Raw genomic sequence first — 27,190 nt, 5'->3', positions numbered from 1 at the left:
ACGGGCTGCTGATGCCAAGGCAGTGCCCCAGCCCCTGCACGTCCCTGAAAGTGCCAGCAGTGAGCTCTGGCTGCTCCGTGGTCTCTGCTGCTCCTCAGTCACAGCCATGCCCCTCGCAGACCCCCCTGCTCCAGGATGTCATTCTTCTCCTGTCCATCCTGAAGGACTTGCTCGTGCACACTTTATGCCACCAGATGGTGACAGCTCATGGTCACTTCTGTGCTGAGCCCCCACATGATGCTGGGGCCAAGGATGCAGCCATATCCTCGAGTCTCCTGGAGCAGGGGATGGTTCTCCCCATTTTCTGCCATTTCCAAGCACCTTTATTGATAAAAGCCCAAGAACTTGTGCCTGGTTGATGCAGTCATGAAGAAAACCATGCCAAAGGACCAGCAGCCACAGAGGTGCTGCCTGTCCATCGTGGGGGGACTATGGTGTAGCCCTGTAAGGTCTGTTTTGGGGCCAGCCTAGAGAAGCCTGGGGCAGAAGCCCAGTGGGATGCCCCAAATGAGCTTTGGGTGAGTTGTGCTCGTGTAGGGCTGGGGTTGGCTCTGCCGTCCTTGAAACGCTCCCCATCTCCACCCTGCAGGTGTGTTACCTTCACCCCTTCTCGCTGTCCACAAATCTGTCAAATCTGAAAAGGAAACATTCTGCAGTCCTGGCACTGGGAGCTGAACGGTTGCCTGAAGCAGGAGGAGGCTGCTCCTGGGGATGGATGCCCAGCATTTGGTTCAAATCTAACACCAGTGACTGACAGGGCTAATTCAGCCTGTCCTCTTCCCTCTCATAACTTAATCACTTGCACATTGCCTCGGCAGGTCTTTCCCTGCTGACTGGAGATGTCTTCATCCTGGGATGCTCTGACTTGGACTCGTGACTACTCCCACAGTGCTTCCTGCACGGAGGCTGAATGCCCTGCACCACCCATGGTACCCTGAGCCAGCCCAGCTTCGGGGAGCTCGTCTGAGTGCCTGAACTGCGGCTCTGGGAGCTGGGATTCCATACTGGGGAGCACAGAAGTCAGGCTGGGCTCACTGGTGTGACAATGTCCCACTTTGCCCTTTGTCTTGGGGACTGAGTGTGGCCCCCACTGAGACTAAGCCAAAAGCACATGTCGAGAGTTTTGGGGAGCTCTGTGTTAGAGCTGCCATGTTCCCGCTCCAAACCTCAGTGAAAGCACTTGGGAAGGGCAGGAACTGCAGCAGTGGTGGCTCCTGAGAAGGACTTGGGGCCGATGACTTGGGATCCTTTAAACATCTGCCCTGGCCTTGCTCGGCAGAGGGGCAGGCTGGGGGCTCCAGGCTGCCCAGAGCTCCGTTCACGCTGCTGCCTGCACGCACTGCCTGCATCCCCTGCCTCCAACCGTGTGCTGCGCAGGGAAAACAGGGGGTGCAGGCTGTCCCCTCACCCCAGCCGGGACCCACCGGGCCTGGGGCTCCCTGCTGCCAGCAAGAGCAACAGGGCAAGAGCAACAGGGCAAGAGCGCAGAGGTGAGGGGAGCATCGCGGCCAGCATCCATCCCTGCGCTGCACAAAACCCCGGGGGATCGTCTGGAATCCCAGTGCCGGGAGGCCACCAGGGTCTCCGGGGCGGGGGGCGGTCCGGCCGTGACTACAAGCCCCATCAGGCCGCTGAGGAGGAGGAGGAAGGCGGAGGAGGAGCCGCGGCGCTCGGCGGGGCGGTGCGGGAGCGGCTCAGTTCGGCGGCGGCGGGCGCTCGGCGGGACGCGGCGGGCGGGCAGCGGCAGCGGCGGCGTCGGGGCGGCCGCGCCTTCGGCAGCGCGTCCGGCAGCGGCTCCGGGAGCGCCTCCCGCCGCCTCCGCCGGCCGGCCCCGCCGGGGCTGCCATGGGGCGGCCGCTGTGAGCGCGGCGGCGGCGGGGCTGCGCCTCTCGCCCCGGCCGGGGCTCCCCTCCATTGTTCCCGGAGCGGCGGCACCGCGCCGCCGCCGCCGCCCGCGGGGCTCCGGTGAGTAACGGCCGCCGCTCTCCCGGGGGGCGGCACCGGCACCGGGACCGCGGGGCGCCGCTTTGTGCTGCGCGGGGCTGGCACGGGGCTCGGTCTGGGCACGGGGCTCGGTCGGGGCACGGGGCTCGGACGCGGCCGAACCCCCCCAAGGTGCCTGGGGCGGCTCGACGGCGGCACCGGCGCCGGGGGGGCTCCGCTTTGAGGATCCCGGGGCTTTGCGGACGGCGGGGCGATCCGGTGTGCGGTGTGCAGTGTACCGGGCGGTCCGGTCCGGTGTGCGGGGCTCGGGGGCCCCGGGGTCGCTCCCGGAGTGCAGCCGCTGGGCGGGCAGCACTTTCGGAAGGTGGCGGGTCCGACCCCGTCCATCGACCGAACCGAGACTGGACGCCCCCCCCCACTCACCGTCCCGACCCCGAAACCCCTCCCGGCCGCGGGGGAGCCTGGCGGGAATCGGGGATCGTTTTCCGAGTGGCTGCCTGGCCACCGTTCCCGAAAAGTACCTGAGCGGGAGCCTTGCGGCTTCCAGAAAAGAAAATGGAGAAGGAGTTGGATCTGGCTGTGCTTCAGTTTTGGGATCCCGGGGCGGTCAGCGGGAATGGAGGCGCTGGAATAACGCCGTCCCAGGGCTGGTGCTTCCCTTTGTGTGTGCACGCTGGAGCGGCTCCGGGGGCTCCCTGAGCCCCGCGCCGTGCCCGGCTCCGGGAGCCGCTCGTCCGCCCGCGGCGGTGCCGGCGCTGCCGGGGGACGGCGGCGACACCTGCGAGCTGCGGTGCCGCTCGGCACCCGCGGGGATCGACTGCCGAGGGGTTCGGTTGTGGTTTTTGTGGGTTCTGGGCCGGGAGACACCGGGGCCGGCAGAGCCTGTCCGTGTTGCGGTGACCCGCGGAGCTGCCTCGCCGTCCCTCCGTGCCCGGAGTGCTGAGTTACTGGCCCGGTCCTGGCTCACGCCTGGCCGGGGCAGCTCCCTCCCCGGCAATGTTTAAACCCGACCAGTTCAGTGAACCCAGCGGCTCTCGGTCGGGCTTGCAGGCTGCCAGGAGCCGGCCGGAGGGAGCTGGGGCTGTGCCCCGGTGGAGGTGGAGGCTTGGCCCGGCTGCAGTCTCTGGATGCCAGCGCAGAGGAGCGGGGCGCAGGGACAGCCCCCCCGCGCTGCCCGCAGCCCCCTGCTCTGGCCAGCAGCCATCTTCCCCACTCAGGAGCACTTCCTCCCTTAATCCCTGTGCTGGCTGGCATGCACTGCTGCCTTTTCCTTGTGTTGCTCCGAGGGGATTAAAATAAATCGCCCCTGCCCCGGCAGGGTGCAGGCACGAGGGATGCCGGGGTGAAGGCAGCATCGTCTGGGCTGTTCCGCACACGAGGTGCCTGTCCTGGCCGTGCAGGAAGGGTCCCTTCAGATGTCAGCTGGAGCTCTCTCTTTATTCACCCACCTGAAAACATAACCTGAGCCAGGAGCCGTATTGTCTCCAGCCCCAGGTGGAGCCCCCCAAGTCCTGGCTGCTGGCTCCCAGATGCTCATCCCATCCTGAAAATCCAACTGTCTGCCCCTTTGGGGACCTTCTGCTTCTGGGCATGATGGAGGGTCCTTCCCTTCCCAATAGCTTTCCTTGGAGGAGTGCATTGTAGTGAAAACCCCTCCCAGGCTGGCTAATGGGTGTCTGTCCCTTCCAGGGGATGGCAGGCTGTGGTTGTGTCCCAGTGTCCCTCTCCTTGACCAGTCTCCTCCCAAAGCAGTTGGGGGGATCACTCCAGTATAGATTTTCAGGTACCAATGGTTGTTCTGCAGATCTGAAAATCTAATCTTCGGGTAGGGAGGGATCTCTGAGTGTGAGGATGTTTCTAGAACTGAGGTGGTTTTATGGAGATCTGTGGGTGAGGCTGGGCCTTCCCCTGTCCTTCCTGCCCCATGTCCCAGGCTCTCCCACCACTGGATGCCTGCCCACAGCTCGGTGCTGGAGATGCCCCTGGCAGCCCTAAGTGCTGGCGGCCAGCTGGGAAGGGTTAATATGCTCTGTATGCTGCACAGTTGGATATTTATTTTTCCAAGCATGTGTCTGCTTTAAGCATTACAGTTTTTTGCTACAGTTCCATGTGCAGTTGTGTTTGCTTTTTATTTCAGCAAATACTTGGTTCCTGACCTGAGCCACAGGTTGGGGCACGGAGGGGAAGGTTTCGCTCCTGTTGCCCACGGATTGTGCCTTTGGCGTGTCCTTCTTCCCCAAGGGCACCTGGAGGGCTGCTTTGTTGTGCCTCAGAGGAAAAGGAGTCTCTTTTCATGTGCTTTGGAGCTGGGGGGCATCTATTCCAGGCAGGGTGGTCTGCTGGCAGTCACACCTCCCCTCCAGAGGGACAGGGACTGTGCTTGATTGGGGACAGTCGCCCAGCTCAGCTCTTGATGCTGTGCAGACCCAGGAGTTGAGCTCAGACTCTTCTCCCTGTTGAATTTGGCCTGTCCCCGTTATTTTCCTGTCTGCTCTGCCCCAACAAGGAGGCAGAGGAAGGAACCAGGGCCCCCCATCCCCACCAAGCTCATGGCAGCAGCCACCCCCTATCACATCCAGCAGCATGGGGACACAGGGGTCACATCGGGGCTCCCCTGCAGATGTCCCAGCATTGCAGGGCTCCCAGCCTGCCTGGACACCCTGCTCCAGCACCAGCTCCTGCCTTTGGCACCTGGGATGCATTCCAGAGATGAGCCACAGGACAGGAAGGGGCTTCCCCACTCAGCACCACTCAGCTCAGAACCATGGGGTGCATCTGCTGTCCAAGTGGGCCGGTCCTGTCTGTGCCATGTCCCAGGACAGCTCAGCCCTGTGACTCAGGGGTGTGGGAGCTGTGAGGAGTGAAAGTTCAGCCCTCAGGGTCCCTGAGGACAGTGCACAAGGCTCCTCATGGCCGTGCTGGTGGGCAAAGGCAGTGTGAGAACTCCTTCCCTGGGACAGCAGCATGTGCCCCTGAGGGTGCAGGGGTGGGCACAGGGCTGTCCATCACCCCTCCAGAATAGCTCTGTGGGTGTAATGGCCGCTGGTAATTGCAGTTCTGGAGGCAGGTCTCCGAGGGGCACTTGGCCCTGGCTCCTCTCTAACTGCTTCCGTTTTTAGTTGTTTGAATCCACCCCGGAGCAGTAAATTGCAGTGTGCTGGGGCCATGGCAGTGGGGATGGTGCCCAGTGCCTGGCAGGAGCCAGAGACCCACCCTGCCCGAGCTGCCATCCTCCAGAGCTAATGGTTTCCTGTTGGGATTTCTATAAAAGCTGCATAAACACAGAGAAGAGCCATGCTGTTGTTTGCACAGGTAGGAGCTCTCTCCCCACTTCCTTGCCTCCTTCCCGTGTGGACACCACAAGGAGTCATGAGAGCAGGTGTCTTGGGGTTCCCCAGCCTCCCCTGTTCCCTTGGGAAGGGGGAACAGGTCTGTGCTACCTCTTCAGCACCTCTGAGCACTGAGATTCCCTGTCCAGGAGGAGCAGGCAGGACGTGTCCCAGTCCTGCCCTCCCTCACTGCCCTGGGAACTGACTGTCTCTGAGTGCTCTTGCTGGCTCCTGGCAGCCTTCCCTCTGTTCCTCCCTGGCGGTGACCCTCGAGCCAGGGGCCAGCCCTGTGCTGCCGAGCCGCCCCACGCCATGGAAATATCCCGCTGTCAAGCCCCTGAATCAGCCGCAAGGCGCCCGCTCCGAGTGAATCTGGAGAAGGGCTCTGCGGGGCGCGAGCCAGCACTGACTCATTTTTCAGGAACTGGAGGCACTGGGCTCCCCTCCATCCCTCCATCCCTCCATCCCTCCCCTCGGCGCGGGGCCGGCTCGGGAGGCCCACGCAGACGCTCCGCATTAGGGCATGTTCCGGGGAGCATGTGCTGTCCATAAACAAAGCCACTGAGAGACAGAAAATAATTTCCAGAAATACCAAAGACTTTTTTTTTTACCCCCCCTCAAAGAATTCCACCTCCCCTTTCCAAACCCTGATAAATCCTGAACATTCAATAACTATTTCCAAGCACTACCCAGTGCCTGGAAGCGCGGGTGTTGGAGATAACACCCGTGTTTGCTGGGTGCCCTTTTCCCTGCCCCACTCCTTGTGTCAATAGTTTGGGTCCCAAATATTCCTGTGCTGGCCAGAGCCAGAGCAGTTGGGCAGGAAGGAGGCAGCTGGAGCCCCCACAGCTACAGCCCAGCTGGGCTCCCGTTGGGTGCAGAGGCTCTTTGGGAGATCTAAACCCTTTGGGGCTTGTGGCTGCTCAGCCCAACCCTGGGGGAGAGCCCCACTCTGGGCACAGGGTCTCACACCGGAGTGGGAGAGGCCGGGGCTGCATGGATGGAGTGCGTGGGGAGGATGAGTAGCAGTTTATTACTCACTACGATTATTAGTCACTGTTTTTAACAGTGTGTGCTTCAGCCTGACGCCTTTGGGCGAGGGGAAGCGCCGTTCCCGCGGCAGGTTGGGAGCAGCACGGCAGCGGGACAGGAGCCGGGTGAGCTGGGGATGCTGGCAGGGGCTGGGGCCCTGCAGCACCCGGGGGAAGGGGCTGGGGTGGTGTGCTGGTCCTGTGGCTGTGCAGGCACACAGAGGGAAGGGCCTGGGGGGGTGTGCTGGTCCTGTGGCTGTTCAGCACCCGGGGGAAGGGGCTGGGGGGGTGTGCTGGTCCTGTGGCTGTGCAGGCACACAGAGGGAACGGGCTGGGGGGGTGTGCTGGTCCTGTGGCTGTGCAGGTACCCGGGGGAAGGGCTGGGGGGCTGTGCTGGTCCTGTGGCTGTGCAGGCACACAGAGGGAACGGGCTGGGGGGGTGTGCTGGTCCTGTGGCTGTGCAGGTACCCGGGGGAAGGGGCTGGGGGGGTGTGCTGGTTCTGTGGCTGTGCAGGCACACAGAGGGAACGGGCTGGGGGGGGTGTGCTGGTCCTGTGGCTGTGCAGGTACCTGGGGGAAGGGGCTGGGGTGGTGTGCTGGTTCTGTGCCTGTGCAGGTACCCGGGGCAAGGGGCTGGGGGGGTGTGCTGGTCCTGTGGCTGTGCAGGTACCTGGGGGAAGGGCTGGGGGGGTGTGCTGGTCCTGTGGCTGTGCAGAGCTCCTGGCCCGGCCCGTGCTGTTGTGCAATGGCTGGGCAGGATCTCACCCAGCACCGGCAGCTCGTCCCGGCCCTGCCGAGGTGCAGATGTGGCGCGGGGGTGGGGACGGGGCTCGTTCCCATCCACTCGGCTCCCAGCAGTTGGCTGGGGGCGGCTGGGATCGGGCTCCAGCCTTCCCCTGGAACGTGTCTTGGAAGGGTTCCATGCTCCTGGCACGGAGAGAAGGAGGGATGGTCAGAGGGAAAGGGGAATGAGGGCCATGGAGGGCACACCCCCACAGCATCCTGAGACAGGATCAGGCTCTGCTGGGGCTCCCTGTCCCACAACCCAGCTCTGGAGCCGCCCAGCATGGAGCAGTCCCCTGGGAAGGGATGGGGACCTGAGGGGATGGGAGTGCAGGAGAGCCCAGCGTGAGAGCTGGCAGAGACCAGAGAGAGCTGCAGAATTGGCTGTGGATGCTGGGGGATTTCTCCCCACACAGCCACTTCAAAAACAGCTGTTGGTGGAAAGAGATGGGCTGCAGCTGGCTGACCCGCTGGCTCCAGGAAGGCCTCTCCATGGGGGTGCCCTGTGGATCCCCTAGGGAATGGAGGGGGCTGCAGTTTGCAGTGAGAGCTGCTTTGCTGGAGGTGGCACAAGCAACATCAGATTCTGCTCTGGATAAGGGATTTCCCTGAGTGAAGCCATGGTCAGCAACACCTGACAAAGTGCAGGAAGAGGAGAGCAGGAATCTCCCTTTCTGTAACTGATGTTAATGTTTCTCTCATCGTTCTGGGAAATCTCGCCGCGTTTGGTTCTGCTTCGGCAGCGTTTCACTCTTGACACATCAGCGCTTTTACACAGAGAAACAAAACTCTGGCAGTCAGTGCCAGGTCGTGCCAGGCTGCCCGGGGGTCTGTGGGGACCTGCCACCGCCGCCTGGGGACATCCCTGGGTGGGATGGCTGGACGGGGCCGTGCTGGGTGTGGGCTGGGGCAGCTGCCCTGCCCTGACTCTGCTCTCCTTCTCGCAGCGTGCCGGGGCCGCCAGCCCTGCGGAGCCGCCCCTGCGCCCCGGGGTGCCCATGGAGGGGCAGCTGTGGAGCCCAGTCGCCGAGCAGTAGCTGCAGCAGGGGGATGTTTACCTGGCGGTGCCTCATCCTTTGGGCTGTGCTGGTCGCAGCCGCGCTCTCCGCTGCCCGGCCGGCCCCCACCCTGCCCGACCAAGGTAAGAGCATGGCCTTCCTCCTTTGTGTGCCCTGGGCTGGCTGTGCTCCAGCCACCGGCCACCAGCACGTCCCCAGTGCCACCTGTGCTGTCACCCGGCTGCCTGGGAGCTGGTGCCTCTGGGGACACGGCACGTGTTGTCCCCAGGGTGGTTTGGGCACAGAAGTGGGTATGGGGCTGCAGCAGTGCCTGGGGACGTTTTAAACCTGGAGAAAAATTGTGATAAACCCTGACCTGGTGGCTTGGAGGAGGATACAGAGCCCTGGGAGCTGTGTCCCCCGCTGGGGTCTCTCTGTGTGACAGCACTTGATGGTCTGTAACCCAGGATGTGCGTGTGGCTTGGCCCCCCTGGGGTGGTCCTGGGCTGGGCTGGTGGGGATGGAGGTTTGGCTGCAGGTACTGGTTCAGCTCTTGCCAGCTGGCACTGCCAGGGATGGATGCACCCCACAGAAAGCCTCAGGATGCTCCCAGCTGGGAATGCCCAAGGCTCAAAGCCAGGGCTGGCTCAGGTGATTTGTGCACTCCCCATCTCTGCTCCCCTGGGGCTGGGGGCGCAGCCCCTGACCAGGACATCCCTCCCTGTTATCGCTGTCCCCCAGGAGCAGTGCAGGGCTGGTGGCAGTGGCCAGGGGTGCTTCTGGCTCGGGTGGGGGCACCCCAAGGCTCAGGGATGGGCCAAGTGTGTTGCCTGGCCCCGGGCAGAGCCGGCCCTGGCAGAGAGCCCTGCTGGGGCACGTCAGAGCCTTGGCCTGGGCGAGGCAGAGAATAACCAGAGCCGGCAGCGGCGCGCGGGACCTCGGCTCCTTTTGGTTCCAATTACCCAAGAATGTCTGGTCTGTGGGCACTGCTTTGCTGTTTAAGACTTGCTCCCCCTTCCCCCTTCCTGCCAGCAGAGCCCTGAGAGGCAGATTGCTGTGGCCAGCGTGGGCATGGCGCTGCGTGCTGCCCCAGGGTCCCCTCAGGGCTCGGGTGGCAGCTGGCGAGTGGCAGGTGGCCCCTGTGCTGTCCCAGCCCCTGTGGGACATGCCAGGGTGATGGTGATGGCAGCTCTGACTGGAGGTGCCCTGCAGGTACCCTGGTCACAGCCTGTGAGGTGACACCCAGGACATGTGTGGTCCCTGGGGAGCTGCAGCCCCGGAGAGGAGCCCGGGCAGAGCTGCACTCACAGGAACCACAGCTGAGATTTTTCCACTGGCATGCCTGCTCCCCGCATCTGTAAACAATGCGGTTGACAGTGGTAAACATGTTTTTCTCAGGAGATTGCTCTTCCTGGAAGAGGTTTCCTGGCAGTGTTGGGTAAGGATGGCTCTGTGCTGCCAGGAGAGCACCACCTGCAGCCCCAGCTCTGGCTGTGGCACTGGGAAAGGTGTTGGGGGGTTCAGGCTGAGGGGAGCTGATTGAGCACAGGTGGATTTTGGGGTGCCTGAGATGCCCTGCGGGCCCTGGAGAGTTTGGGAGCAGCGTCAGGCCGTGGCAGTGGAGGAGGAGAGGTTGGAGAGGAGGGAGCTGGTTCCTCGCCAGCCTCATGCCAGGGCTAACAATAACCTCTGGAAACGTTTCCCGACACGGTTCTCACCAGGGCGGCCCAATTAGTGCCACAGCAGGAGCCCGGCTGGGGCAGAATCCGGCCCTTGGCTCGGGAGCCGACTGGTGGGAACAAAATGTTCCCAGCAGGACGTGTGGGATGGGAAGAGCCAGTGCTGGGCCAGGACCTGCAGCCAGGGCTGAGCCACCAGCATCTCTCAGGGGCAGGCTCCGACCCCACCAAGGGGTTTTGGGGCCCTGTGGGGTGGGGATGGGTTGGGGTTCAGCTCCCGTGTTGAGGCCATTGTGTCCTGGGGGCCAAGGTTCCCCGTGGCTCAGGAGTGTCCCCCCATCACCCTGGGGGCAGCAGCAGCCACACTCGGTCCCCTCCGTGCTGGAGGCAGCAGCTTGCCTGGACTTTGTTCTGGATGTTTATGGGGTTTCAGTTTACTCCCGGTTCTGAGGCAGCTAAGCTCCCTTCTCAGGGAGGAGTAATCCCCCGCGGCCGGTCAGCGGCCTGGCCGCCTCTGGGGGGGCTCAGCTCTGGCCCCCTCTCCTTGTGCTGTGGGAGGGAGCTCTGCTTGTCAGGGGCTCCCTCCCGGTACCAGAAAATCTGGAGCAAATAAAATATTAACAGGCACTTATTGCATTTTATAGTTACCTAAATTTGGAGGAGGTGAAAAAACCCTGGTTAAGGGGAAAAGCCAAGAAATTTCCATGCGCAGCCTCTGTCCCTCCCTCGCACAAAGCCGCTCTTTGTCTCCAGGTTAAATAGAAACCTGCAGAAAATTGCCAAGGTTTTTTTTTCCCTCTCTCCTTGTCTGCCATTGTCCCAGCCGCTGCTCAGGCATCTCCTCACAGGGGGCTGCCCTGGCCCTGCAGGGGTGCCGAGTGGCTGAGCAGATTTTTGTGGGGAGCCGGGTCCTGGGGCAGGGGGGTCCTGCCTCGGGCAGCTGTTTTTGGGACACGCTGAGCCCCAAACAGCCCCAGTGCAGCAGGTGCCTCCCCAGGGGTGTGTTTGCACTCCAAAGCACGGGGGGCTCGGCTGCAGCCCCCTCCCCGTGGGGCAGGGGCCGAGGGCTGCTGCCCCATTTCCCAGGGCTGCCCAGCTGGCCGCAGGCTTAGCCCCCCCTCCCCGGCCATCTGCAGGGGCCCGGGCTCCCGGGGCTTTGTTGTCCCCAGCTCCTCCAGGGGGTCTTTGCCCTGGGCCCTGCAGGAGCCAAAAGGCCGGGGCAGGCAGCGTGCTCAGCCCAGCTGGCTTGGGGGAGCCCAAGGGACCCCACCAGGGCCTTTGCCTCGTCCCCCTGCTCCCCAGGGCACTGCTGACCCTCGGCTCTGTCCCCTCCCCGTTTCCCTGCTGCCCAGTCCCTGCTCCAGGTGTCCCCCCCGTGCCCCCGAGCCCCAGGGGATCCTGTTTGGAGGAGCTGGCTCCTCGCTGGAGCCCCACGAGCAGCCCAGGGATTCCCTGCCAAGCCTGCAGCCCCCTGCCCTTGTGCTGTTGATGGCAGCAGCCCAGGAGTGTTCCTGGAGCTCGGGGGGCCCAGCAGCACCCCCAGACCCCGCTGCTGTGTCCTCCAGGGCATCACATCCCCTCCCAGCCGGGCCGGCTTTGTTCCCACTCGGATGCTGTCACTCCGGCCCTTAATTGAGGAGGAAAAAAAGAAATACGAGTCTTTGGGAAAGGCGGCCGTACTCTGCCGGAGCCTGGGCTGTGGAGCTGCCCCGGGGGGAGCAGAGGGGTCCCCGCGGGTCTGCGGGGTGTGGAGCCCACTGAGGCTGTGCAGGAGGGAGCCGAGCCGAGGAATGGGCTCAGCTCCGGCAGTGAGCCGGGGCCAGGCAGAGCCGGCCGAAACCTGCCCGGCCCGGGCTGTTCTGTCTCCCGTACCCCAGTGTGCCGTGTGTCCGTGCCTCCAGGGCTCCGAGCTGCTGCGGGGCTCCGAGCACGGCCGGGGGCACGGGGGGAACGGGGAGGGTTTGTCCTGACGGCTCTGTAAACTCCCAAGGCGCCTGTTAATTAAGTGCTGCTTCATTTGCAGCGCAGGCTGTGCGAGCGGGCGCGCCTGGAGCGGGGACATCAATCCCCCGTCCCTGCGGAGGGACAGTCCGGGCACGGCAGGGCTTGGAGGGGCTGGCTGGGCAGAGGGGCTGGGGGAGCCCTGAGTGTGCCTGAGATCGCGATGCTCCCCTGGCACCTCCCTGCTGCTGCTTTCCCGAGATCTGCGATGTGCCCGCTCGGTCCCTCGGGACATGCCCCCGGCACAGCCCGGGCTGCGGGACACGGCAGGGCGAGGAGCTTTTTTAAATCAAAAAGAAGCCAATCCCCACGTCCCGGTGAGCGCTTCCTGTTGGGATTAGTGGGGCTGCCGGGCATGTGTGTGCTTTTTCTTCAGGAAATACCTTCGGAAAGCCCCGCTGGGGTCTCCAGGGCAACCGGCGCCTGCGGCTCCGCGCCCCCCGCCCGCATTGTCCCCGCGCCGCTTTGTTGGCCCCTTTATTGCCATCGTCACCATCGCCATGGCCGGCACAGGATTGGCCAGCAGAGCCACGGCCAGCCCAGCCACGGCCAGCACTGCATGGCCAGTACAGCTGTGGTCAGCCCAGCCACGGCCAGCACTGCATGGCCAGTACAGCTGTGGTCAGCCCAGCCACGGCCAGCCCAGCCATGGCCAGCACTGCATGGCCAGCACAGCTGTGGTCAGCCCAGCCACGGCCAGCCCAGCCATGGCCAGCACTGCATGGCCAGCACAGCCACGGCCAGCACTGCATGGCCAGTACAGCTGTGGTCAGCCCAGCCACGGCCAGCCCAGCCATGGCCAGCACTGCATGGCCAGCACAGCTGTGGTCAGCCCAGCCACGGCCAGTACAGCTGTGGTCAGCCCAGCCACAGACCTGTGCCTGTTGGGAAGGGGCCCTCCTGAACCTGGAGTGCTGCTTCCTCAAGCCATGGCACCAGGCTGGGGTCCCCCAAAATTTCCCCTCCTTCAAAGACCTTTTCCATGCCCCGCTGCCTTTTCACGTTCCTCAGGTGTGAGGTGCTGGGGAGCTCGAGGTTCCCCTGCAGGGTGATTCTGTTCCAGAGGAACTTTGCTGATGCATGGGAAGGGGCAGAGCCAGGAGCCAGCTAAGAGCAGATGTGGCTGCAGCGCTGGATTCGTGCTGCTTTGGGGTTTCATGGCTGTTTGCTGCCCCCTGACCTTGCCCTGTGTGAGGAGGGAACCAGGACAGGCAGGAGGAGGTGCCGTTACCAGCCCAGGGTGTGCAGATGGACAGGATGGGTGTCACTGCTGCTTTGTGAGCCTGCAGAGATGCTTGTGGCCAATCACTTGAAACACAACAGAGCTGTGAGAAGTGCCCATCCTGTGGGAGAAAATCAGGGGAAAACAGGATTGCAAAGCAAGATCTTTCCCACCACCAAAGGAGCTCCCATTAGTCTTCTCCTTCTACATAAAAGTTTTGTAACCTCTCACGGATTAACTGGAGCCCTGGCGTTGGAATTACAGCAACTAAGGAAAGGGAATTCTTCCCACTGTTTTCCTTCAAGTGCTGAGCAAAAGAAAGAGGAGAAACTCTGGAGCTGCTCATGAATGTTTTTCCCATGAAGCTTCTCATCAGTCCAAGGCAAAGAGAAGTGGCCAGAAAGTGAAGTGTGGGTCACGGTGCGGTGAATCAGAGTTCTGGAGAGCCAAGGTTTCATTTTTGGCTGGACAGAGTGGCTGTTGGGTGCAGGGAGGAGCGAGGCCTCGCTGCTGGTCCTGGCTCTGTGCTGCCTGGCTCCTCTCTGGGGTGTTTGGGCCACTCTGCAGCCTCTGGCCCAGGGCGAGCTGCTCTGTGGCTGTGCAGGCACAGGTGCAGATGGGGGAACACAGGTTGTTCTTGTCTGGCTCATTGGGTACCCAGAAATCCTGGGGAACTGCACATCAGCTGAAGCTTGAACATCTCCTGGCTGTTTCTGCTGGGTTTATTGGATTTTCCAGTGCAGTCTCTTGTCCCTGAGAGCAGCATCTGCAGCAGTGCTCTGTGTCCCTTCATGCTGCACCCACAGCATCCCCATGGCATCCAGCTGGCCAGGAACAGCCAGACACATCCCTGGGGAGGAGACAGAGGCCAAGGGGCCCTGAAGAGTTGGGCTCTGAGCTGTGCCCACCAACCTGTAGAGCACAGTCCAGGATGATGATCACACTGCATCCACCCACATCACCGGGAGCCTCTGCAGAGCTGGAGCAGCCCCGACCCTTCCTTGGGCCATGGAATTGGGAGAGGTGATTTGAAAGCCAGCATCTTCCCCAAGCTGGGACCAGGAAAGCTGCTCGTGCACCACCCACCATGGAGGGCAGGACACTGGAGATTCAGGGCTGGGAGAGATGAGATGGTGTCACAGCAGGATGGAGTGGAAGGATCCTTGTGCTGCTCACACAGACATCACCTCAGGGAGCTGAGCTCCCTGCCTGGCAGTGCTGTGGATGGGAGCACCGTGGCCAGCCCTGTGTGTCCAGAGCTCCCTGGGCTGCCCTGTCCCCCTTTACTCCCTTCCTGCTGTCCTGCTGCAGCCCCAGCCCTGCCCTCTCCTCCCTGCAGCGCCGTGCTCTAACCAGGGGGGTCCTGGTGGGGACCCTGGCCCGCTTTGCTGGCTGCCTGCTTGTGGTGGTGGGATCCTGGGAGCCCTGTGGGGCAGCAGAGCCAGGGGTTTGGGATGTTCCTGGAGAGGCTGGACCCTGCCATGCAGCAGCACTGAGTTCTCACAGGTTTCTCCCCCATTTGGAGCCCCTGCCCTGCCTCCATAAGAGCTGGAGGGTGAGGGATTTGGAGCTGTGGGCACCGAGGGTCCTGCTGTGCAGGGAAGCACCTGGGGCTGCTTGGGGAGCTCGCAGCCTCTGCTCTGCCTCTGCTCTGCTCTGCTGCTGCCATGGGCTCCATCCCTGGGGGCTGGGTCCCTGTGCTGACAGGGAATATCCCAGCAGAGGGAATATCCCAGCAGTGGGAATGCCCCAGCAGAGGGAATACCCCAGCAGAGGGAATACCCCAGCAGAGGGAATACCCCAGCAGAGGGAATATCCCAACAGAGGGAATACCCCAGCAGTGGGAATACCCCAGCAGAGGGAATATCCCAGCAGAGGGAATGCCCCAGCAGAGGGAATAGCCCAGCAGTGCATGTTGCCTCATTAACCAGGCCGCAGCAGCAGCAGCAGCTGCATGGTTTTACTTTGGTCTCTCTCCCTTTTCCCCTTGTTCTCTCCTGTGCCCTGCCTCCCCCAGCGCTGCCCAAAGGCACGGTGCAGGTGGAGGCGCACGCGGCGCACGCCGGCGAGCTGCTGCAGCTGCGCTGCCGGCTGCGGGAGGACGTGCAGAGCATCAGCTGGCTGCGGGACGGGGCGCAGCTGGCAGAGAGCAACCGCAGCCGCATCACGGGCGAGGAGCTGGAGCTCAGGGGCGTGGGGCCCGCGGACTCGGGGCTCTACGCCTGCGTCACCAACGGCCCCTCGGGCAGCGAGACCACCTTCTTCAGCGTCAACGTCTCAGGTTGGTGACGGCAGGAGGGGACGGCCGGGGCCGGGCTGTGGAACGAGAGCAGCTGCCTCTGCACGCCCGAGCGCACGTCTGCACACCTGAGTGCAAACCTGCACACCTGAGAACACATCTGCACACCTGAGTGCACACCTGAGCGCATGTCTGCACACCTGAGAACACATCTGCACACATCTGCACACCTGAGCGCACATCTGTACACATCTGCACACCTGAGCGCACATCTGCACACCTGAGCGCACACCTGAGCACACCTGAGCGCATGTCTGCACACATCTGTACACATCTACACACCTGAGCACACATCTGTACACATCTGCACACCTGAGTACACATCTGCACTCCTGAGTGCACACCTGAGTGCACATCTGCACACACCTGAACACACATCTGTACACATCTACACATCTGCACACATCTGCACACCTGAGCACACATCTGTAGACATGCACACCTGAGCACACCTGTGCACACCTGAGCACAGCCCTGCACACACACTGGCCACACCTGGTGAGTCGGGGCTGCCCTGCTGCTCGCAGGTGCCCGGGGCAGTGTCCCCTGTGATCTCCTGGCTGCTGCAGGGCAGGGCAGCAGCCAGAGCTGATCTCAGGCTGGTCTGCAGGGCTGCCCCGGAGCTGGGTGTGAGCTGGGCGTGAGCTGGGTGTGAGATGGGTGTGAGTTGGGTGTGAGCTGGGTGTGAGTTGGGTGTGAGATGGGTGTGAGATGGGTGTGAGTTGGGTGTGAGATGGGTGTGAGATGGGTGTGAGTTGGGTGTGAGTTGGGTGTGAGCTGGGTGTGAGATGGGTGTGAGATGGGTGTGAGATGGGTGTGAGTTGGGTGTGAGATGGGTGTGAGATGGGTGTGAGATGGGTGTGAGATGGGTGTGAGCTGGGCGTGAGTTGGGTGTGAGATGGGTGTCAGCTGGGTGTGAGATGGGTGTGAGATGGGTGTGAGATGGGTGTGAGATGGGTGTGAGCTGGGCGTGAGTTGGGTGTGAGATGGGTGTCAGCTGGGTGTGAGATGGGTGTGAGCTGGGTGTGAGATGGGTGTGAGATGGGTGTGAGCTGGGTGTGAGCTGGGCGTGAGTTGGGTGTGAGATGGGTGTCAGCTGGGTGTGAGATGGGTGTCAGCTGGGTGTGAGATGGGTGTGAGCTGGGTGTGAGATGGGTGTGAGCTGGGTGTGAGTTGGGTGTGAGATGGGTGTGAGCTGGGTGTGAGCTGGGTGTGAGATGGGTGTGAGTTGAGTGTGAGCTGGGTGTGAGATGGGTGTGAGCTGGGTGTGAGTTGGGTGTGAGTTGGGTGTGAGATGGGTGTGAGCTGGGTGTGAGCTGGGCGTGAGATGGGTGTGAGATGGGTGTGAGTTGGGTGTGAGATGAGTGTGAGATGGGTGTGAGATGGGTGTGAGCTGGGTGTGAGATGGGTGTGAGCTGGGTGTGAGCTGGGCGTGAGTTGGGTGTGAGTTGGGTGTGAGATGGGTGTGAGCTGGGTGTGAGCTGGGTGTGAGTTGGGTGTGAGATGGGTGTGAGATGGGTGTGAGCTGGGCGTGAGCTGGGTGTGAGATGGGTGTGAGATGGGTGTGAGATGGGTGTGAGATGAGTGTGAGCTGGGTGTCAGCTGGGTGTGAGTTGGGTGTGAGATGGGTGTGAGCTGGGTGTGAGTTGGGTGTGAACTGGGTGTGAGTTGAGTGTGAGCTGGGTGTCAGCTGGGTGTGAGTTGAGTGTGAGCTGGGTGTGAGTTGGGTGTGAGTTGAGTGTGAGCTAGGTGTCAGCTGGGTGTGAGCCCTGCTCTGCGGCGGTGGTGATGGAGTGTGAGGCTGTAGAGGGAGCAAGGCTTGAGCTGGGGACGTGTCTGTGCTTGTGGGGTCTTGACTGCCACCCCAGGGGTGTTGGTGGCACCAGACATGGGGTGAGGAGCTTGGAAGTCACCTCTGACAGCAAATCTCTTCACTGGGCTGTGCCCAGTGCTGGGGATTGTGCAGAGGGTTTCCCTGGGGTCCCCCAGCCCTGCTGTGCTGGGGATTGTGCAGAGGGTTTCCCTGGCGTCCCCCAGCCCTGCTGTGCTGGGGATTGTGCAGAGGGTTTCCCTGGCGTCCCCCAGCCCTGCTGTGCTGGGGATTGTGCAGAGGGTTTCCCTGGCATCCCCCAGCCCCTGCCAGGCATCAGCACCACCCTGCCCCACTGGGCACAGCCCCCACTGCCCACCCAGGCAGCCACGAAGCTGCCCTGGCACTCAGGCACTCAGCAGGGCTGTCCCTTCCCCTGCAGACGCTCTCCCCTCCGCAGAGGATGATGATGATGAAGATGACTCCTCGTCGGAGGAGAAGGAGGCCGATAACACCAAACCAAACCGTACGTTCTGGGCTTGCCCTGGGCAGGCAGGGGAGGCTGGGCACACCCAGCCTGGGGCAGGTGGCCCAGGGCTCCTGGCCCTGGCTAGCACAGCTGCACTGGGCCAGCCCTGCTGCAGCCCCGTGAGCTGAGCCTGCACCCACGGGGAGAGGCTGCAGGGACTCGTGGGCAGTGCCCTGTGTCCCAGAGCTGCCCTCCCTGCTTCAGCCAGCCCTGGCTGCTGCCCTCCCTCCTGATCCCTGCTCTGGGCCTCCCTGGGGTCACTCCAGGAGCAGGGGGCTGCAGGTTTGGCCGTGCTGAGCCCTCCCTCTGCTTTCCAGAGGCCATTGCTCCCTACTGGACCTACCCCGAGAAGATGGAGAAGAAGCTCCACGCTGTCCCTGCTGCCAAAACAGTGAAATTCAAATGTCCATCGAGTGGGACACCCAACCCCACCCTGCGCTGGCTGAAGAATGGCAAAGAGTTCAAACCTGACCATCGTATTGGGGGCTACAAGGTACAGGGCTGGGGCCTGGGGGCAGCCCCTGGCTCTGCTCCTGCAGGGCTGGGGGCTCCTGGGGCAGCCCCTGGCTCTGCTCCTGCAGGGCTGGGGGCTCCTGGGGCAGCCCCTGGCTTTGCTCCTGCAGGGCTGGGGGCTCCTGGGGCAGCCCCTGGCTCTGCTCCTGCAGGGCTGGGGGCTCCTGGGGCAGCCCCTGGCTCTGCTCCTGCAGGGCTGGGGGCTCCTGGGGTGGGGGGAGCACTGCCAAGGGGCTCTGTGGCTGGAGAGGCACCAAGCCCCCAGCCACACACCCCAGCAGGGCAGATGGGCCCCTGTGACGTGGAGCTGCCCTGCAGCAGTGACCTGCTTCTGGGTCATGTTTGTACCAGCTCAGCCCAGGGGGAGGGGGCTTGTGAGGGGCCAGGAGGAGCCAGCCTGGCTAATCCCCTGCCAAGAACAGGGGCCTGGGCAGGGCTGGCTTTTGGAGAGCCTCCTGGTGCCCTGTGGCCAGAGGGACCTGGGCAGTGACCTTCCCAGCAGAGCCACTGAGACTGTCCCAGAGGAGATGCACGGGGTCAGCAGCACCCACAGATGCCCTGGGTGCAGAACACCCAGGCTGCCCCTGCCCACTGACCAGCACAGGGCTCCACTGACCAGCACAGGGCTCCACTGACCAGCACAGGGCCCCACTGACCAGCACAGGGCCCCACTGACCAGCACAGGGCTCCACTGACCAGCACAGGCTCCACTGACCAGAACATGGCCCCACTGACCAGCACATGGCCCCACTGACCAGCAAAGGACTCCACTGACCAGCACAGGGCCCCACTGACCAGCACATGGCCCCACTGACCAGCACAGGGCCCCACTGACCAGCACAGGGCTCCAATGACCAGCACATGGCCCCACTGACCAGCACAGGGCTCCTGCCCACTGAGCAGCCCTGGCCATGGGGAGCAGGGGGGCTCTGAAGCCCAGGGCCAGCCAGGGAAGCTCTTGCAGGAGGAACAGTGCTGAGTGCTCCCTCCTCACACCCAGACAGGGGTGTCCCCACACACCAGGCGAGGCTGATGCTGCACAGGGTCCCTGCTGGGACAGCTGGCAGCAATGACAGCCCCTCTGAAGGGAAGGGGAAGGGTGACCTCAGAGGGAGATTGATGTGGCAGGGGTTGAGGCAGCCCTGACTGGAGCAGGAACCGTGTGCTGCACTAAGGGGCTCCGTGCTGCCTGTGCCCCCAGGTCCGCCAGGCAACCTGGAGCATCATCATGGACTCGGTGGTGCCCTCTGACAAGGGCAACTACACCTGCATCGTGGAGAACAAGTACGGCAGCATCAACCATACCTACCAGCTGGATGTCGTGGGTGAGCAGTGCAGGGCTGGGGCTCAGCCACCGTCCTGTGGCCACCTCCCACCCCTGGGGCCACCCCCCTGTCCCCATGGCCACCTCCCATCCCCATGGCCACCCCCACCCCCGTGTGCACATTTGCAGCAGAGCCAGCCAGGCGGAACGTTCATCCCACCCTGTTCTGGGGATTTTTAATTGTGGTGAAAATAATTTCATAGACCAGACAGAAACTTTTTCTAATCGCCTTATTAGCCATAATTCCCAACTGGGAAGGCTGGTCTGAGCAGTTCCACATGTGGAGCTGCTCTAAATGCCAGTAAATGAACCATTAAAAATGTGATTTAATTTGATTACACTGAGCAAACTGAAGGGAACAGTCAGAGATGTGAACAAAGGGGTTTGTTAATGCTGACTCACCACAGTGGCAGCCACTTTGTTAAGGGCCAGGGCCCTCCATAGGTTTGTTTGACCTCTGACCCTGCCCAATAGGTGCCATGTCCCTGTCCCCTCACCGGGGTTTCACCTGTCCCCCATCCTGGGTGCTCTCAGCCCATTGCAGGCATGCTCCTGGGGAAGGGGACACTAATGCAGCGTTGGCTGCATTGGTGCCAGGGGTCCTGGGCATGGAGAGCTGCAGGGTGCAGGATGGTCCCCACTGCACCCCAGTCCCCGTGTGAGGTTCCCTGTCCTGTCCCCATTGCACCCCAAACCCCGTGTGAGGTTCCCCCCTGTCCTTCCCCCATTGCACCCCAAACCCCGTGTGAGGTTCCCCCCTGTCCTTCCCCCATTGCACCCCAGTCCCCGTGTGAGTTCCCCCTGTCCTTCCCCCATTGCACCCCAGTCCCCGTGTGAGTGCCCCCCTGTCCTGCCCCCATTGCACCCCAGTCCCCGTGTGAGTGCCCCCCTGTCCTTCCCCCATTGCACCCCAGTCCCCGTGTGAGTTCCCCCTGTCCTTCCCCCATTGCACCCCAAGCCCCGTGTGAGTTCCCCCCTGTCCTGCCCCCATTGCACCCCAAACCCCGTGTGAATTCCCCCCTGTCCTGTCCCCATTGCACCCCAAACCACGTGTGAATTCCCCTCTGTCCTGTCCCCATATCACCCCAAACCCCGTGTGAGGTTCCCCCCTGTCCTGCCCCCATTGCACCCCAGTCCCCGTGTGAGGTTCCCCCCTGTCCTGCCCCCATTGCACCCCAGTCCCCGTGTGAGTGCCCCCCTGTCCTGCCCCCATTGCACCCCAGTCCCCGTGTGAGTTCCTCCTGTCCTTCCCCCATTGCACCCCAGTCCCCGTGTGAATTCCCCCCTGTCCTGCCCCCATTGCACCCCAGTCCCCGTGTGAGTTCCCCCTGTCCTGCCCCGCAGAGCGCTCCCCGCACCGGCCCATCCTGCAGGCAGGGCTACCTGCCAACAAGACAGTGGCCCTGGGCAGCAACGTGGAGTTTGTGTGCAAGGTCTACAGCGACCCTCAGCCCCACATCCAGTGGCTGAAGCACATCGAGGTGAACGGCAGCAAGATCGGCCCCGACAACCTGCCCTACGTGCAGATCCTGAAGGTAAAGCCACAGCTGGAGCCAGCCTGCCTGTGCTGGGGCAGGAGGCACTGGCTGCCCATGGATGGGCCAGAGGAGTCACCTGGGGCTGGGACCAGCAGCCTGCTGGGCAGGGGCAGGGGCAGGGAGGGCTCTGTGTGCAGCTGTGTGCTGGCTCTGGCTCTGCAGTCCCTGCACAGCCCTAAGGACACTCCCCCAGGGCTGGGTGGGCAGTCCTGGTCAGCCAGCACAGCCCTGGAGCTGGGAGCTGAGCCCTGGATCCCCTCCGTGGGAGCAGCTCCCTCTGCACCCCAGCAGTGCCACCCAGCTGTGTCAGCCTGGGTGGCATTTAAGATCCCAGCCCGTCCTTGGTGCCCTGCAGCCATCCCAGCTGTGCTCCTGGCCGCTGGGACGCAGGGGCAGCGGGGCTGCACCCCATTCCTGCCTGCTGCATCCTCCTGTGCCTGTGCAGCCCCATCCCCGTGGGGGAGCAGCCCTGAGCTGGCAGAGCAGTGCCAGCCCTGGGGCCCCTGGGCACGTCCCTCCTGTGACTCCCTGTCGTTGGTCTGTTCCAGCACTCGGGGATTAATAGCTCTGATGCGGAGGTGCTGAGCCTGTATAATGTGACAGAGGCCGAGAGCGGGGAGTATGTTTGTAAGGTTTCCAATTATATTGGCGAGGCCAGCCAGTCTGCGTGGCTCACAGTCACCAGGCCCCTGGCCACAGGTAAAGGATGCCTGATGGTGGAAGACAAAACTCTGGGCTCTCTTGGTTCTGCTGTTTCTGGTGCAACAACCATGGAAAAATACCCGGCGGGGCCGGCTGTGCTCTGTGTGTGTCCCCGTGTCTGTCCTGTGTGCTGCTGTCTGTCCTGTGTGCTCCCTCCCCATCATGCAGGCACCAGAGCTGCCCAGGTACCTGACCCTGGCTCTCTGAGGGTGCACTTAGACTGGCACAGTGCTGCCTCCCCTGTCTGTGCTGCCCTCCCATCTCCATGCTGTCCCCAGCCTCTCGTCCCTGTGCTGTCTGTGCTCCCATCCCCATTCTCTCATCTCCTCCCTTGCCTCTCCATGCTCCCAGCGCTGTCCCTGTGCCCCCTGCCCGTGTCACGAGCCAGCCAGCCCTGCCTGGGCTGATTTCTCCATGCAGCCCATCGCCAGCATGTTTGGATGGGCAGGAGGCTCCGTGTGGTGAAGGGTTTTTAAGCGGCCTCTCCCTCGGTCTGCGGGATGAGCGTCATCCCCAGGGTGTCTCTAGCAGCTCTGCAGGTCTCTGTCTGCTCCCCGGGGCTCTGCCAAATGAGACTGGGCTCTCCCTCCTCCCTGGCCTCCTCCCAGAAGATCTCATGTCGTTTGCTTCTCCGTTTTTTGCTTCCATTTTTCCTTCCAGACGGCTGGCGTTAACACGACAGACAAAGAAATGGAAGTGCTTCACTTAAGGAATGTCTCATTTGAGGATGCTGGGGAGTATACATGTTTGGCGGGTAATTCTATTGGGATCTCCCATCACTCTGCATGGTTGACAGTTCTGGAAGGTATATACTCCTCTTCTTTCCTCCCTCCTTTCCACTGTATGCATTGTGGTCTGGGAGAGAGCATCCCCTGCCCCCTTGCAGTGGGTGCTGTGGGGCTGCCCTGCAGCTGGAGCACCATGGGGCAGTGTCCCCCTGCCCTGTGCCCCCTCCACCCCAATTGGGGTCTGTCCCCGCTCTCTCCCTGGCCCAGGCAATGCATACCTGGGGAATTTAACCAGGGGCTGCTCCACTGCAATGTGCAGGACAGTCCTGCACCCCCAGGCCAGGCCAGGCCAGCGCTGCTGCTCAGGGGGCACCAGGGGAGTTTGGGGGTGCTGGCAGCAGTGCCCTGCCAGGGCCTGGCCTTGCCCTGCAGTGCAGGACTGTCCAGCTGTGTGTGCTTGCCCTGTGGGGATGGCTGCCCCGTCCCCATTGATGCTGCTCCTCAGTATCAATGTGTGGACCAAAGCCTGATAACAGCTCTGGGAAAGCTTTTGGGGTGCTGTGTGCTCGCTGCTTTCCAGCCAAAACTTTCCCAGTTATCAGCCACTGCTTTGTCAGCCAGGTGTGCTCAGGGGTGCCACGGGAACCTTCAGCTCCCTCTCCTGCCTCTCTCTGAGGCTCTGCTCTTTGGGGGTGTCAGGCTGGGGCTGCAGAAGGTGCAGTCACAGCCCCATCCTGCTGGATTCACCATGCACCTGAGCTCTGCATGGCTCCAGCACCCCCTCAGCCCCCACAGAGGCTCTGTGGGTCCCTGCTCCCCCAGCCAGGTCTTTGCCACTGGAGTGCCACTGGCTGCTCTGTTCTGAGCTCTCCCAGTCATTTCCAGTAAGGCCTGGACTCCCACAGCCTGGACACTGCCAGACCCCAAATTCCATCACACAGAACCCCAGATCCTGAGGGACTGCAGCTCCCAAGCGTGGGCAGAGCAGAGCAGCTGGGACAGAGACCTGTCCCCAGAGGTGTCCACGGTGCCACATCCCTGTGGGGTGACTCAGGCCCTGTCCCCCCCACTTCATGCCTGTCCCAGCTGACCCCATCCCACCCTGGGCCACCTGCAGAGGTGGCAAAGGCATTGCTTGGCCTTGGGGATGATGAGCTGGGGGCTGCTTGCAACGCCTTCCCTGCAAGGGTGGGTGGGCAGCCCCCAGCCCCTGCTGCACCCACATCCCCAGTGAGCTCGGGGAGGAGCCAGGGGCTCCCCAGTGCCACCCCCTGGGGCCTGGCAGGTGCTAACAAACACCCTGTTCACGCCAACCCAGCTATTGAGGACACCCCAACCATGATGACATCTCCCTTCTACCTGGAGATCATCATCTACTGCATTGGGGCCTTCCTCATCTCCTGCATGGTGGTGACCATCATCATCTACAAGCTGAAGAGCACCACCAAGAAGACAGACTTCAACAGCCAGCTGGCTGTGCACAAGCTGGCCAAGAGCATCCCCCTGCGCAGACAGGTAACAGAAAGTAGAGAGGGGGTTTGTTTGCACCTACTGCCTCTCCTGGAGCCCAGCCCTTCCCAGGGATGTGGGGGAGGAGGGATGGAGCCATGGGGACCATCTCACCCTGCTGCAAGTGCCCCCCACTCCAGCCTGTGCCCAGCAGTGGCACGGGATGGGGACTATCCAGGCTGTGCCTCTGATGGCAGCACAGTGAGCAGGGTGGGGAGGGGGCTGCACTGCTCCCCCCATCCCCCCTTGACGGGGCTCACGAGGAGAACCAGGAGGATTTACAGCAGTGCAAGGTTTGAGCAGAGCCTGGTGCACACTGAGGACATGGCAGAGCTCCCAGGCTGTGCATTTTGGGCTACAGCATGATGGAGAGGAGTTAAAAATTCCAGAGGGATCAGCACATGGGCAGGGTGGTGGGGGGCTGTGGGCAGGGGGCTGCAGGCAGGATGGGCAGGGGGCTGCAGGCAGGGTGGGCAGGGGGCTGCAGGCACAGCCCATCACCAAGGCTCCCATCACCATCTCCCCCTGGGGGCAGCCAGGCACTGCAGGAAGATAACTCAGGGGAAGGTGACCCAGGGGAAGGTGACCCAGGTGAAGGTGACCCAGGGGAAGGTGACCCAGGGGAAGGTAACCCAGGGGAAGGTGACCCAGGGGAAGGTGACCCAGGTGAAGGTGACACAGGTGAAGGTGACCCAGGGGAAGCTGACCCAGGGGAAGGTGACCCAGGTGAAGGTGACACAGGGGAAGGTGACCCAGGGGAAGGTAACCCACGGCCCCCTGCAGGTGTCAGCTGACTCCAGCTCCTCCATGAACTCGGGCGTGATGCTGGTGCGGCCCTCGCGCCTCTCCTCCAGCGGCACCCCCATGCTGGCCGGGGTCTCTGAGTATGAGCTGCCCGAGGACCCTCGCTGGGAGCTGCCCCGGGACAGGTGAGCTCTGATCCTGTTGGGAGAGTGGGAGCTGCCCCAGGGATAGCAGAGCTCCAGCCCTGCTGGGAGCTGGGTGGGGATGGTGCTGCTGCTGCTGGGACCAACCTGCATCGGGGTGTTCTCCCACCAGGCTGATCCTGGGCAAGCCTCTGGGAGAAGGGTGCTTCGGGCAGGTGGTGCTGGCAGAAGCCATCGGCCTCGACAAGGACAAGCCCAACCGAGTGACCAAGGTGGCGGTGAAGATGCTCAAGTGTAAGTGGCAGCAGGGAGGGCGGTGCAGGCGTGATGCCGCAGCCCTGGCTGGGGTCTGGGCTCTGCAGCCCAGCCTGGCACCCCCTAACCGCTGCCTTCACTCCAGCCGACGCCACGGAGAAGGACTTGTCCGACCTCATCTCCGAGATGGAGATGATGAAGATGATCGGCAAGCACAAGAACATCATCAACCTGCTGGGGGCCTGCACGCAGGACGGTGAGGCTGCATCAGCGGGGAGGGTGCCCCCTGCGCCCCCTCGGCGGCTGGCAGGGGCTGGCCTGGCTCCCTGCAGCCCCTCACCACAGCATCCCCCAGGACCCCTGTACGTGATCGTGGAGTACGCCAGCAAGGGCAACCTGCGGGAGTTCCTGCAGGCGCGGCGCCCCCCGGGCATGGAGTACTGCTACAACCCCGCCCGCGCCCCCGAGGAGCAGCTCTCCTGCAGGGACCTGGTCTCCTGCGCCTACCAGGTGGCACGGGGCATGGAGTACCTGGCCTCCAAGAAGGTGAGCAGCTGGGTGGTGCCAGGGGGAGCCGGCCTGCCCCCCGTGCTGGGTGCAGCTGACAGCCCCCGCCCGGGCAGTGCATCCACAGGGACCTGGCAGCCAGGAACGTGCTGGTGACCGACGACAACGTCATGAAGATCGCCGACTTCGGGCTGGCCCGGGACATCCACCACATCGATTACTACAAGAAAACCACCAATGTGAGTGGTGCCTGGGGCTTTTGTGGGGTGGGGGTGCCACAGCCTGTGCTGGGCTGTGCTGTCCCGGGCTCCCTCGCAGCCCTGAGCCGCTATGGGGTTTGTGTCCCAGGGTCGCCTGCCGGTGAAGTGGATGGCACCTGAGGCTCTCTTTGACCGAATCTACACCCACCAGAGTGACGTGTGAGTAGGGCCTGCTGGGGACGTCCTTGGGATCCATCCTGAGTTACTGAAATCGCAGTTGGTGTCAGCCAGCCAAACATTTTGAATCCAAATTGTAGTGAGTGCTGGGACTCATTAATCCTGCAGAGTGAATTGAAGCTGTGGGTGATTGTTCCTCCCAGCAAAGCAGTCTGTCACTGCACCCAAACTGGGGCCCAGTGGGGTGTCAGCACCCCAGAGCTGGTGCCCCAGCATCTGCCCTGTGTTCCCAGGTGGTCCTTTGGGGTGCTGCTGTGGGAGATTTTCACGCTGGGTGGATCACCCTACCCTGGTGTGCCCGTTGAGGAGCTCTTCAAGCTGCTGAAGGAAGGTCACAGGATGGACAAGCCCAGCAACTGCACCAACGAGCTGTGAGTGCAGTGCTAGGATGGGGAAAAGGGGTTTGAAGTCTCTGAGTGCTGTTGATGGGCCCAGAACTCGGGTGGGGTGTGGAGGGTGACAGGCAGATGTTTGGAGTTACAGTCCCAGCAGTTCCCAGCCCTGCAGAGCCACCAGATTTGCATAGTCAGCATCTCCCTGGACAGGAGGGAACCCCAGCACAGGGAGCAGCCCAGACTGTGTCCATCCTCCTCCCCAAACAGCCCTTGGTCATGGGGGCAGGCAGGAGGGTTTCCCTTCCTTCCCCAGGGGATTACCCTCAATCCCTGCAGGACAATTCCTTTCACTGCCAGCCTGGGCACAGGGACACGTTCCTGGTGCTTCTCTGCTGCCGTGGGTGGGGTGCCAGGGCGTGGCCCGGGCTCAGCCCCTCCCTGCCCTGCAGGTACATGATGATGAGGGATTGCTGGCACGCCGTCCCTTCCCAGAGACCCACCTTCAAGCAGCTGGTGGAGGACCTGGACAGGATCGTGGCCATGACCTCCAACCAGGTAGGAGAGGTGGCCCTGCTGGCTCTGAGGTGCTCCCTGGGGGCTGCCCAGTGCCCTGCTGAGCCCACCCCGGGGTCTGTCCCCCTCAGGAGTACCTGGACCTGTCCATGCCTCTGGATCAGTATTCCCCCGGCTTCCCCGACACGCGCAGCTCCACCTGCTCCTCGGGAGAGGACTCTGTGTTCTCCCACGAGCCGCTCCCGGACGAGCCCTGCCTTCCCAGGCTGCCCCCTCAGCACAGCAGTGCAGGACTGAAACGGCACTGAGGGTGGCAC

The 27,190-nt window shown here is 62.7% G+C and overlaps 1 protein-coding gene across 2 annotated transcripts; it reads left to right on the top strand.

The window, feature by feature from the left end:
- The first annotated feature begins 1,673 nt into the window (after positions 1-1,673).
- FGFR1 (fibroblast growth factor receptor 1) lies at positions 1,674-27,190 on the top strand. 2 transcript variants are annotated; one of them, XM_079328807.1, is made up of 18 exons: positions 1,674-1,965; positions 8,035-8,228; positions 15,005-15,268; positions 17,539-17,622; positions 17,943-18,118; positions 19,340-19,463; positions 20,807-20,997; positions 22,363-22,507; positions 23,749-23,945; positions 24,723-24,868; positions 24,999-25,120; positions 25,227-25,337; positions 25,437-25,627; positions 25,705-25,827; positions 25,937-26,007; positions 26,259-26,396; positions 26,810-26,915; positions 27,005-27,190. In XM_079328807.1, the coding sequence occupies exons 2-18, from the start codon at positions 8,138-8,140 to the stop codon at positions 27,179-27,181; spliced, it is 2,457 nt and encodes an 818-aa protein (XP_079184933.1). In that variant the 5' UTR covers positions 1,674-1,965; positions 8,035-8,137; the 3' UTR covers positions 27,182-27,190. The 2 variants fall into 2 exon arrangements, with proteins under 2 accessions (XP_079184933.1, XP_079184934.1); XM_079328808.1 differs by lacking the exon at positions 15,005-15,268.

This window comes from Erithacus rubecula (genome assembly GCF_903797595.1).
Source record: "Erithacus rubecula genome assembly, chromosome: 29".
NCBI lineage: Eukaryota > Metazoa > Chordata > Aves > Passeriformes > Muscicapidae > Erithacus > Erithacus rubecula.
Note: the sequence above shows the minus strand (reverse complement) of the source record. Positions and strands in the feature narration are given on the sequence as shown.

Bases quoted from the DNA above. Each gene is read 5' to 3' on its own strand.
- FGFR1 (XM_079328807.1), top strand. From the start codon at position 8,138: ATGTTTACCTGGCGGTGCCTCATCCTTTGGGCTGTGCTGGTCGCAGCC. The intron at 17,623-17,942 runs GTACGTTCTGGG...TCTGCTTTCCAG, and splicing joins CGATAACACCAAACCAAACC to AGGCCATTGCTCCCTACTGG. The intron at 25,828-25,936 runs GTGAGTGGTGCC...TTTGTGTCCCAG, and splicing joins ACTACAAGAAAACCACCAAT to GGTCGCCTGCCGGTGAAGTG.